This window comes from Oncorhynchus keta, chromosome 10 (assembly GCF_023373465.1).
Source record: "Oncorhynchus keta strain PuntledgeMale-10-30-2019 chromosome 10, Oket_V2, whole genome shotgun sequence".
NCBI lineage: Eukaryota > Metazoa > Chordata > Actinopteri > Salmoniformes > Salmonidae > Oncorhynchus > Oncorhynchus keta.
Window position 1 is genome coordinate 64216300 of NC_068430.1, and position 13296 is coordinate 64229595.

General features: G+C 40.8%; 1 protein-coding gene across 5 annotated transcripts in view; it reads left to right on the plus strand.

The window, feature by feature from the left end:
- Positions 1 to 13207, plus strand: part of LOC118389193 (testis-expressed protein 2-like) — a 59216-nt gene extending 46009 nt beyond the window's left edge. For 3 of the 5 annotated variants that reach the window (XM_035779012.2, XM_035779013.2, XM_035779015.2), the window contains exons 9-13: positions 3042 to 3168; positions 7814 to 7927; positions 8089 to 8298; positions 9852 to 9972; positions 10122 to 13207. In XM_035779012.2, coding sequence (XP_035634905.1) covers positions 3042 to 3168; positions 7814 to 7927; positions 8089 to 8298; positions 9852 to 9972; positions 10122 to 10283 — 734 coding nt within the window. In that variant the 3' untranslated portion in view covers positions 10284 to 13207. The remainder of the gene's footprint in view (positions 1 to 3041; positions 3169 to 7813; positions 7928 to 8088; positions 8299 to 9851; positions 9973 to 10121) is intronic. The other 2 variants (XM_035779014.2, XM_035779016.2) reach the window with 1 other exon arrangement.
- The last annotated feature ends 89 nt before the right edge of the window (positions 13208 to 13296 follow it).

Below are 13296 nucleotides of genomic sequence, written 5' to 3' on the forward strand. Positions count from 1 at the left end.
CCCCACCCTGACCACTGAATACCACTGTTCTAGACTGAGGCTAACACACAGCTGAACTGGCAATGTGCAGGTTAACAGACACATATTTGCTAGAGTTCACCAACGTTTCAATCATTTGCATTGGAACAAGAGTATGCAACTATAATGTTTCTTAAGGAAAAGATTCCTCTAGCTTACATTCAAAAGAAATGTTTATATAATCCAGGACTGTTAGAGAGGCCCAGTCTGTCCTCCAGGCAGCTCAAGGTCTCTGCCTTCTGCCCTTACTGGAAACTGCTGGGCAACCACGATCAATAAAACTCACTGACAGTGGAATAGACGGTGGACCTAAGGACCCACATCTTTCTCTCGGTCGGTCTGTCTGTCTGGTCCTGCTCTGCTCATCTGTCTCGTCACCATTCCAGCTCACCCCAATTAGGACAGAGTTGATCGTTCAATACATCTCTCTCAGCTAGCGATTTGGTGCTCCTCCCCCCACGCTATCAGACTTGCCCTCCCTTAACCCCTAACGCTGTCGGGCACAGCCTTATTATCACCAGAGCCACACAGGGTTTGGCAAGGGCCACAAGTCCCCTGGCTTTCTCTCTCTCTCGCACACACCATGGGGATGTGGTCTGAGTGGACAGGGCTGGGGCGCGTTTGTGTACGTTTTGCGTTGTCTTGTGGTCACTTAGCACAGCTAACGTTCAGGCTTGGCGAGGATGCTGTGGAGAAAGAAGCGCAGCTTCTCCAATTCTCTGGGAGTGTTCACCCTGTAGGTGAATGGTGTCACTAGTTGGTTTTCATGCATAGTTCCTCGTTTTCTCTACCTGCTGTGTTTCTGTGAAATCAACAGGAACAGTGAGGCTACAGGTCAACTCAAATGTTACTGTTCATGATTTTCCTCTCTTAAGCTTAGTCCTAGGTAAATTACCTTGGATGAAAGCCCACTAAAAGAACTGGCCAACAATAGTTGAAAATGTATATAATACTCTATGCTAATTACGTTTGTACCAAAACTTTCTGTCTAGCTATCAAGTCTCTTTTAGCTGTAAGTAAACCGAACATCTTTCATTTCAAAGCAGTGTAGTGCCGTACAGGAGACATACAGTTGTCTTTCTGTACACAGTGTTCTAAAACACGCCATGATAAAGACCCTGTGATATTGAGGATGTGTGTTATTCAATTACAGACTCATACAGAGCTTCACTGTTCATTTAAGGATCTCTTTACTTCGCTCCCTTCGTCTTTCCCTCGATCCTAGTCTCCCAGTCCCTGCCGCTGAAAAACATCTCCACAGCATGAATCTGCCACCACCATGCTTCACTATAGGGATGGTATTGGCCAGGTGATGAGCGGTGCCTGGTTTCCTCCAGACTTGAGGCTTGGCATCAGGCCAAGGAGTTCAATCTTGGTTTCATCAGACTAGAGAATCTTGTTTCTCATGATCTGAGAGGCCTTTATAGGTGCCTTTTGGCAGACTCCAAGCTGGCTGTCATGTGCCTTTTTACTGTGGCTTACGTCTGGCCACTCTACCATAAAGGCCTGATTGGTGGAGTGCTGCAGAGATGGTTGTCCTTCTGGAAGGTTCTCCGATCTCCACAGAGGAACTCTGGAGCTCTGTCAGTGACCATCAGGTTCTTGTTCACCTCCCTGTTCTCCTCCGATTGCTCAGTTTGGCCGGGCGGCCAGCTCTAGGAAGTATTGGTGGTTCAAATCTTTGTCCATTTAAGAACGATGGAGGCCACTGTGTTCTCAGGGACCTTCAATGCTGCAGACATTTTTTGGTACCCTTCCCCTGATCTGTGCCTCGACACAATCCTGTGTCGGAGCTCTACGGACAATTTCTTCGACCTCATGGCTTGGTTTTTGAATTTGAATTGAAATTACCACAGGTGGACTCCAATCAAGTTGTAGAAATATCTCAAGGATGATTAATGGAAACAGGATGCACCTGAACTCAATCTCTCATAGCAAAGGGTCTGAATTCTTATCTAAATAAAGTATTTCTGTTTTCACTTTGTCTTTATGGGTTATTGAGTGTAGATCGATGAGGAAAGAAATTAATTTAATACATTTGAGTAAGGCTTTAACTTAACAGAATGTGGAAAAAGTAAAGGGGTCTGAATACTTTCCGAATGCACCGTATGAGTCTGTGTGTCATCTATTGATCGACTGTCTGATTAAGCCGGTTAGAATTCCCATCATTCCTGCTGTGGGAGAGATACAACTGGTGTGTTAGTGTGAAGGCTTACTGTGTTGCTAAGAGAGAGTGTATGGTCTCTCACTAACGCACATACACGCCTGCATCATCTATCAACCCAGGAGTGCCTCCTAGCGGTGTAAAGTGGCTCTCTCCCAAAGTACAGTTCCATGATGTGCGTGTGTGTTACCGTGTATGTGCTAGTGTGTGTCTGTATTCCCGTGCTGCTGTGTAATAGTGTGTGTGATGGTCAACCTGTTCGGAGAACCCAGGTCTGCCCCATGTGAGGGAGGCTTTGGGCCGGGGCCTTGATAGGGTATTTCTCTAACCCAGATTAACAGAGCTGGGGCTTTCAGAAGAGACGCATGTTTATGCAGCGAGCAGCACCCCGCTGACATCAAACGAGCCCTGTGAGGGGTATCGCACTGTGTCCAACTGTTTCCCCTCTGTTCAAAGGGTCCTGTGATCTCTCTCTTTTTGTATCCCTCACTTCGGTTCTCTTCCACTGTCTGGCAATAGTGTCCTGGAGCATTCGCCACAGATTGAGAACCTTTAGCCAGATCTACTCAACTTTAGGCTCTGCAGATCTGGAAAGTTCATCACTTACTGTAGTTTCCAATGACTTTACCTGAAGCGCTGCTATTTGTCTTCATGCTACAGTCAATGGTGGTAGGTTACTGTTCAATGCTGGGTCAAGTAGTTTGGTTTGTCAACGTGATCATCTAATATGTGTTCCTCCACTCCATTGGCATTCTTCCAAACAGAGATGTGTAATTTCGACTACACACACAGGAACACACGCACACAGACATCGCCTGCCCTACACACACACCAACCTCTGTCTGTCTGTCTCCCCCAGGTCTGTGGTTTGACCTGGAGATTTCGTACAGCGGCTCCTTCCTGATGACCCTGGAGACTAAGATGAACCTGATCAGACTGGGGAAGGACGGAGATGGCGTGCGCATCAGAGACATCAGCAAGGATGGGTAAGGGGATGGAATGGTCCTCACTAAACACAACACTGACTGGTGTGTGACCTACTCTAATAATGATTATAAACGTTCATTCTAGGTTTACAGTGTAGGGTTAACAGTATTTTAACTATGAAACATTGAATGAACATAATTACTCTCGAAGGTGGTTGCACAGGGTGGAATAACCTTCATTTCCCACAGTAAACATTTGTGTAGCCATATGGGAAGTATGAGACATTCTCTTCACTATCCAGTGGGATATTAACCTTATTAATAGCTGTCTTGTTGACAAATTTGCACTGACGTTCTTGAAACAACTGTTAAAGGTTTACACCGTTTTCCACCTCTGAACACATAATGAGAGAATTAGCTTTCCACAGGATCAGGGGTTTAGCGACCTGTTCTCTTAACTGGTCTCCTGTACACTCTCCCTTTTTCTCTGTCCTTCCTTCCTTCCTTCCTTCCTTCCTTCCTTCCTTCCTTCCTTCCTTCCTTCCTTCCGTTCCTGGACGCACCCTTACATGGATATTTCCTTCACCTGGTGAGTGCTGAGATTCTCTGGGGCCTTCTCGTTTCCATTTTCTTTTCATTTCAATCTGTTTTTGTGGTCATTTCATTACCGATGGCTTCCATCCCATCTAACTGACATTGTGAATGGGTTTGTTTTGTCAGTGTTCAGACTCATGTGAACGCTAAAACAAAGGGGATCTCAAGAGGACGCATCAATCCATACTCAGTGTTTTCCATTAGCGCCGGCTGATGCTGTCGGCTAATCAGCCAGTTAGACTCATTTGTAGCTTGCTACATTTTCCATTTCATATTAACTAGGTTACTTTTCATTTTAAAAGTTTCAATTCGCTAGTCCGTTGAGCCCTGTCCCGCTCGAATGAACCATATGATTATTTTACAGATCTATTGATAGGATAGGCTCCTGTCAGAAAGCGAGCGATGACAGGAAACGCAGCAGAGAGGAAGAGTCGAAGCGAGAGGTTTCACTCTCTCCAAAATCTTTCCAAAATAAACCCAATGCGTTTCTATGGGATTATTTTAGACCTAAGCTTGTCGCTTGTCTTCCCTTGTTTGGGACGACTCCCCCCATTGGTAGGGAGCATCTTGTCATTATATACAGATCTCTGGTTGCAGTTAAATTCCTTTACACGGAGTAGGTAGAGAGAGTGATGCTTGTGAAATCCACGACTTAGCCTATTTTAATTTCTGACACACATTTATTTTCTTTTGGGTGTTTCCACATAGCCAGCCACGCGGAGTCGTGGAACGTTGTAGACCATTTACTGTGCATTGATTAATAACTGAACAGGAAGTGTTTACTAGTTTATCATAGGTGTCGAACTGACTCAATATAGTCCTTCTCCTATATACCTTTGCCTTTCATAAATCACACAACGTGGTTATATGTACATGGACAAGTAAACCAAAGGATTTCCTAGGTTTCCTTTCCTAGGATGTCGTGTCTTGCCAGACAGTGACGCTGAAGTGAGTGACTCTCGTCTGTCAGTTGTAGCCTACCGAAATGCATCAGTGAGAGAGTCGTTCACTTGTCTCCCTAATTTTCATAGGCTACTGATAGACGAGGCTTTTTGGCGCTTACATGCAGACAAATTATGAAAACATTCGATGAAGATGGCGATTCATCATTTCAGAAACAATAGGTAGTGAGAGCCTCATTCTGGTCCAAATATGATAATTAGGGCCCTCACAAAATGCAGGCATTAAAATGGAATTCAACAATATTTTAAAAACTACATGTATTGAACTGTAATTACTTTTCCCAAGTTTATCATAAGACATGAACTAGAGGTGGACAGATTATGATTTTTCAACGCCCATGCCGATGATTGGAGGACCAAAAAAAAGCAGATACCGATTAATCGGACAATTTAAAAAATATATATTTGTAATAGTGACAATTACAACAATACTGAATGAACACTTATTTTAACTTAATATAATACATCAATAAAATCAATTTAGCCTAAAATAAAATGAAACATGTTCAATTTGGTTTAAATAATGCAAATACAAAGTGTTGGAGAAGAAAGTAAAAGTGCAATATGTGCCATGTAAAAAAGCTAACGTTTAAGTTCCTTGCTCAGAACATGAGAATAATATGAAAGCTGGTGGTTCCTTTTAACAGGAGTCTTCAATATATTCCCAGGTAAGAAGTTTTAGGTTGCAGTTATTATAAGAATTGTAGGACAATTTCTCTCTGTACGATTTGTATTTCATATACCTTCGACTATTGGATGTTCTTATAGGCACTTTAGTATTGCCAGTGTAACAGTATAGCTTCCGTCCTTCTCCTCACCCTTACCTAGGCTCGAACCAGGAACACATTGACAACAGCCACCCTCGAAGCACCGTTACCCATCACTCCACAAATGCCGCTGCCCTTGCAGAGCAAGGGGAACAACTACTCCAAGTCTCAGAGCGAGTGATGTTTGAAACACTATTAGCGTGCACCCCGCTAACTAGCTAGCCATTTCACATCGGTTACACCAGCCTAATCTCAGGAGTTGATAGGCTTGAAGTCATAAACAGCTCAATGCTTGAAGCACAGCGACGAGCTGCTGGCAAAACGCACTAAAGTGCTGTTTGAATGAATGCTTACGAGCCTGCTGGTGCCTACCATCTCTGTCAGACTGCTCTATCAAATTATAGACTTAATTATAACATAACACACAGAAATACGAGCCGTAGGTCATTAATATGGTCGAATCCGGAAACTATCATCTCGAAAAGAAAACGTTTATTCTTTCAGTGAAATACAGAACCGTTCCGTATTTTATCTAACAGGTGGCATCCATAAGTCTAAATATTCCTGTTACATTGCACAACCTTAAATGTTATGTGATAATTACGTAAAATTCTGGCAAATTAGGCGGCCCAAACTGTTGCATATACCCTGACTCTGCGTGCAATGAACGCAAGAGAAGTGACACAATTTCACCTGGTTAATATCGCCTACTAACCTGTATTTCTTTTAGCAAAATATGCAGGTTTAAAAATATATACTTCTGTGTATTGATTTTAAGAAAGGCATTGATGTTTATGGTTAGGTACAGTCGTGCAACGATTGTGCTTTTTTCGCAAATGCGCTTTTGTTAAATCATCCCCCGTTTGGCGAAGTTGGCTGTCTTTGTTAGGAAAAAATAGTCTTCACAGAGTTCGCAACGAGTCAGGTTAGCAGGCAATATTAACTAAATATGCAGGTTTAAAAAATATATACTTGTGTATTGATTTTAAGAAAGGCATTGATGTTTATGGTTAGGTACCTATTGGAGCAACGATAGTCCTTTTTCGCGAATACGCACCACATCGATTATATGCAACGCAGGGCACACTAGATAAACTAGTAATATCATCAACCATGTGTAGTTAACTAGTGATTATGATTGATTGTTTTTTTATAAGATAAGTTTAATGCTAGTATCAACTTACCTTGGCTTCTTACTGCATTCGCGTAACAGGCAGTCTCCTTGTGGAGTGCAATGTAATCAGGTGGTTAGAGAGTTGGACTAGTTAACTGTAAGGTTGCAAGATTGAATCCCAGAGCTGACAAGGTAAAAATCTGTCTTTCTGCCCCTGAACAAGGCAGTTAACCCACCGTTCCTAGGCCGTCATTGAAAATAAGAATGTGTTCTTAACTGACTTGCCTAGATAAATAAAGGTGTAAAAAATGTCCAAATCTGTGTCCAAAAATACAGATTTCCGATTGTTATGAAAACTTGAAATCGGCCCTAATTAATCGGCCATTCCGATTAATCGGTCAACCTCTAACATGAACAGAATCCATCAATGCAACTTTCTGAAGAGGCAATGAAAATGCCTGTCTGTATGCGTGTGGTGCGCGGGTCTACCACTTTGTGTAAGTCATTAACAATTATGCTAAAGAAGTCTTCTGGTAGATGGCTTTCCCAACAACCTGCACAGTTAAATGTTAACTACAAACTACCCTATGTTTACCTGGAAAAATTATATCATGAGTGGGCATTTGTTTTGCAAACTCTAACATCACACTACTTGCTTGCTTGCTGTGCACATGAAACTACACACTTTTATTTTTTATTTTTTCAGACCTAAAGTGGTCTCTTGATGTGGTTTAAGCGTTATTGTGGACTTAGAACACTCACATTTCTTGTTTTTCTTTTAAATTGTGAATTTGAAACGAAAAACCTGAAACAAATGGAATCCTCTTAAAAACAAAATCCTTTTATACATTTTTCTAGATAATGTGGGCTATTACATATTTCTGTTTTCATTAACAACATAATTTGAAGAACAAACATCATTGTGGCAATTCATATCTTGCAGTTAAACTGTAAATAAGACTTTAATCTCAAATGTTTAATGTTCTCTTACTCTTAGTCCTGATCATATAACCCTAGACTGAGACACTGTCCAAAACAACTAACAATACACTGAACTCATGCATTTTCAGTAACTTAAATTGTCATGTCTTTCTACACAATACCACAACAAATGTTTCAAATCTGTGAGAAACTCAATAATATAGTATTCAATAATTCAATGTGCTCGGGGGGGGACTGAAAAACACTTGTATTTCCTCGTGTGAACAGGGTTTGTAGTTCATCTCCCTCTGAGTCCATACTGAATCGTGTGTGTGTGTGTGTGCCAGGTACAGACCACGGACATACTGCCTGGCGGACAGTGATGAGGAATCATCCAGTGCAGGGTCCTCTGACGAAGAGGATAGTTCAGAGGTCACCAATGATGTCCCTGGAGCAGAGGGGTGAGACTAATTACAGTGTATTTACTTTTACCCTGATTATTTACCTTGTTTACCTTTTTAAAGTACCTTTCTGTACTACTTGTATGTAATCCAGACTTTTACATAAATCAAGGTAGATTTGCGCGACAAAGTAACACCCTTAAATCTCTCCTCTCCATTAGATACATGGGGGGCCGCCAGCCCAGTAAGATCATGCGCTTCGTGGACAAGATCGCCAAGTCCAAGTACTTCCAGAAGGCCACTGAGACGGAGTTCATCAAGAAGAAGATGGAGGAGGTGTCCAACACGCCCCTGCTGCTCACCGTGGAAGTACAGGCGCTCCGAGGAACGCTGGCCGTTAACATCCCACCCCCACCCACTGACAGGATATGGTATGTTCTTAACAGCTTCATATAGTTATACATCATACCTCCACCCACCAACAGGATATGCTACACCCCCAACACATTCATACCACCTCAATACATAATGAATACACTTTAATATAGTATTATAGGGGTGCCAATCAAACACTTGTTGGCATACTGTTGTGCATTAGTTAATGCTGTTGTTCAATGCACTTGAGCCCTCTGCTGGTGACTGATCACATCCCTGGAAAACTGACATTTTATGTACCTTGTTATTCTGAGTAACCTTTACCATTAACTTCTTGATGCACCCATCCCGTTACCGGGATAATTTTCGTCAACATCCTCTGAATTGCAGAGCACCAAATTCAAATAAAATTTTTACAAATATTTAATTTTTATGAAATCACAAGTGCAATATAGCAAAACACAGCTTAGCTTGTTGTTAATCCACCTGGCGTGTCAGATTTCAAAAAAGCTTTTCGGCGAAAGCATACCAAGCGTTTATGTAAGGACATCTCTCTCAGCAGACAAAACGTTACAAACCGCTAGCAGCCAAATAGATTTGTCACAAAGTCAGAAAAGCAATAAAATGAATCGCTTTACCTTTGATGATCTTCGGATGTTGGCACTCACGAGACTCCCAGTTACACATAAATGTTCCTTTTGTTCAATAAAGATTATTTTTATATCCAAAATACCTCCATTTGGTTGGTATGTTCAGAAATCCACAGGCTCGAGCGGTCACGACCGGGCAGACGAAAATTCCAAATAGTATCCGTAAAGTTCGTAGAAACATGTCAAAAGTTTTTTAAAATCAATCCTCAGGTTGTTTTTACAATATATAATCTATAATATTTCAAGCAGGACTGTAGCTTCTTCAATAGGAGAGAGAGAGAAAATGTCTGCTCCAAGCTGTTGCACATGCAAAACTCTGCTGGCACCCAGCCATACAATGACGCAATGTGATCTTTCTCGCTCATTTTTCAAAATAAAAGTCTGAGACTATGTCTATAAAAGATTTAGATGCACTATTGTAAGTGGCTGTTCCACTGGATGTCATAAGGTGTATGCACCAATTTGTAAGTCGCTCTGGATAAGAGCGTCTGCTAAATGACTTAAATGTAAATGTAAATGTAAAGACTGTTCACACCATGGGGAAGCCATAGGAAAAGGAATCTGGTTGATATCCCTTTAAATGGAGCGAAGGCAGGCAATGGAACAGAGAGCTTTCAGGAAAAACAGCACACCCGGGTTGGATTTTCCTCAGGTTTCCGCCTGCAATATCAGTTCTGTTATACTCAGACAATATTTTGACAGTTTTGGAAACTTTAGTGTTTTCTATCGTAATCTGACAATTATATGCATATTCTAGATTCTGGGCCTGAGAAATAGGCAGTTTCATGTGGGTATGTTTTTCACCCAAACATCAAAATACTGCCCCCTACACTCAAGAGGTTAACTTTCCCACACAGTACAATAACCAATGACCCAATGAGTGCTGCGTGATCTGTTATAGTTGAAATTTACACCCTGGTGTTTCTCTAGTGTGTTTGTTGACTCTGTTTGAATCGCAGGTATGGCTTCAGGAGTCCACCCCACCTGGAGTTAAAGGCTCGGCCCAAACTGGGAGAGCGAGAGGTCACACTGGCCCACGTCACCGACTGGATCGAGAAGAAACTGGACCAGGAGTTTCAGGTATGTCTGCATGCCTGTGTCTGCATGCCTGTGTCTGCATGCCTGTGTCTGCATGCCTGTGTCTGCATGCCTGTGTCCAAACTGTATGTCCGCATACTACATCCAAATAGTATCACCTCTGAATCTCTCCCATCTTCTCTCCGACGTAGAAAATCTTTGTCATGCCAAACATGGACGACTTGTGGCTGACCATCATGCACTCTGCCATGGACCCCCGCTCTTTTGGAATGCCCTCCACCTCCACAGCCGATACGACCCAGGGGGAAACAGAGCCCTCCGAAACAGAGGGGGGCGCCACTAACGGCATATGAAGGATTGTTTACAGTATTTGCCTGAAACGTGTGAATTAGAATGGGAGCCAAGGGGCCTTGTAGTAGTATAAGGCTTGTCGGTGTATAAGGACATACAAAAAGACATCCATTACCACAGACATTCCAATAGCTCCATACCCAAGGGTATTTTTTTGTCACTGGCAGAACAGGATGACCTCATCAGATGAACTTTGACCCTTTAACAAGCTCACTGACGGACTGAGACAGAGGTCAGTCAACCAACCAGGAAGGACAAACACTAAAAATAAAAACTGTCACTGCTGTTTTTTGTTGTTGTTGTTTTTTAAATCTGTAGGATGAACAGACTTAGAAAATTCCATTTTTTAAATAATGTCACATGTAACAGTGATACAACCTTTGACAGGGGCAGGTTAGAGGTTAGTGGTATAGGTGGAACGGAGTGGAGAGTTTCTGTGGGTTATAAGGTTACACAGTGTCCTATGAACACATGGTTATTTCGCATTCACCGTTCACCTTACGTCCTAGATAGGAAACAACTATTGTTTGGGGACCCGAATCAAGAGAATAGCGTGAAAATAAATAGTTGAATGAGACATGTAAACCGCTAGATTATACTTTTGTTATTGTACAGGTGTGTCTGCATTTGAGTGAGCATTTGTGTGTGTGGAGCCTGACACTAAAAGCAGGAGTGGATACTTTTGACAATGTCACATGTATTATTTGCCATATGATTTCAGGCATCAATGCTACCCTATGCTTTGTGTGGTCTGTGTCCAAGTGAACACTAACAGTATGTACACTTGCTGTGACCCCACGTATCTTACTGCTCGGGGTAGAAGTTCCCCTTTACTACAGGTCTAGAATCGGATTGCTCCACCCCAAATTCTAACTGTTTTGGGGATGAGAATATGTCTGACCCTACTGTATATCAGTGGCAAGGGGGAAAGTTCTACCTATTCCCCTCTTTAACTGTACACCACACCTCTTTATATGCAAATGATCACTGTCCATATCTATATGGAAGCAGCTATATGAAGCCCCTCCCCTCGTTTGTCTCTGGAAGCCAATGCTATAGGGTTAGCCGTCATTACCTAGGCAACACGTGTCTTTAATTCACTAATGCCTATGCAAATTCCTTGCTAACTATGGACATGAGGTGAGCAATGAGAAAGTAGTATATATATAATCTTGTGAAGATATATCTCATAGAAATGTATTTCTGAAGAGGTGTACATAAGGGGCCTAACACTTTTGTTGAATGTATGTATGGCTATATTGACAGATTGTTGGACTGTTTTATTGTTTGTTGTATGGAAACTATTCCTAACCAATCACATGGATCATTTTGATTGGGGTATGCCAAGTATTGCACAACTTAAACAGAAGTTTTGATTGATTTTTTCCTTGTAAACACTAATGCAATTGTATCTACAGACATGTATTGCATCTTTGCAGTGCTATTGTGTTGTACATGCTACAGAGAGTATAATACCCATGGCACGTTGAGACCATTCCTGTGGTGCTCGGCACCACATAGGTTTTCATTTATTCTTTCAAATGATGTAGGAAGTGTTGTTTTAAAAAAAGTTTTTTTGTTTGTTGTGTATTTTCAAATGGCCATCATCAACAGTTGCCAATGCTTGGAAATGAGCCACCTTGCCAGATGTGCTCCATGACACTTGGTAGAGTTAAACTAAATGATGTAGTGTACCCTTTGCCAAAACTATCATTAATACTGGGAAAATAAACTGTTAACTCCAAAAATAATTTAAATCTCAGAAATCATCACTATTGAAGTCTGAATCATTTTCTGTACTGTTATGTTTTCTTAATTTTGTAGTTAAGTTTTAAATGCACAGTATTGGATTTGTTTACATGAATTCCTATTTGTTTTCATTCCTTTTATTTGTCAGGACACTAAGGCACTGTTGTAGAATGTCATTGAAGGAATATCTCGTTTTCACTTTCCTTTAACAGTACTTCTAATTCGTTTCTTTCTTCATCTTCGTTTTATTGATTATTTGGTTGGTAATATTATTATTATTGGAACCCTTGATAAAGATGAGCCAAAAACACTCAAATAAATTATACAAATACTGCACTATATTGCATGCATTTGTTTGTTGAAATTGTGATTTATTGTATATTAACACAATTGCTCAGAGAAAGAGATTTAGTTTAAAAAGTATTAAATCTATTATCAAAATGGTAGGCGTCAAAGTAATTGGCACCCCTGTTTTCAGTACCCCAGCACTGTACCTTTGTGAGAATAATGACACAGCCTTTAAAGAACATTTTTAAAAGATTGGAGAACACAGTGGGAGGGATCTGGGGAGCGTGCTAAAAGTATTGAAAACAGGGGTGGCAATAATTTTGACCCCTTATTTAAAAAATGAGCAATTGTATTCTCTGAGCAATTGTATTAGTATAAAATAATTACATTTTCAAATGTTTTGGCGTATACAATATAGCTCAGTATTTGTGTTATTTATTTTACACAGTCTCTTTGCTCATCTTTATCAAGGGTGCCAATAATTATGGACCTGAATGTAGGCATAGTACCAGGTTGGAATTAGAACGTTTTGTAAAGCTTTGTCTGCTTTTCTGAAAGACAATGTACAATGACAGAATGATATGAATATCACATCAGATTTATACGATAAGAGTTGATGATTCTGCAAATGGATGGATTATTTAGATTTTTAAGGACTAATTTGTTGAGCCTCATCCATGTCTCCTGCTTGGCTGGAACATGTCTCTTAGTTGGGAGAGACAAAGTTTCCCTAAAGAAGTTCTCTAAAATGATGCCTTTTTATTTTTACAAAATAATGTTATTTGTTGATTTAGCAGGCTTTGTTCTTTTCTGTTATCGATTTTGTACGACTATGAATTTCAATGGTATTGTGGTACAAATTATTAAAAAATATCAGCTGGCTTTGTAATTATTCGCTCTTGATTGAAATATATATATTTTTTTATGAACCTATTTTTTTGTCATATACTGAAGTTATAACTGCCACACTCACATACC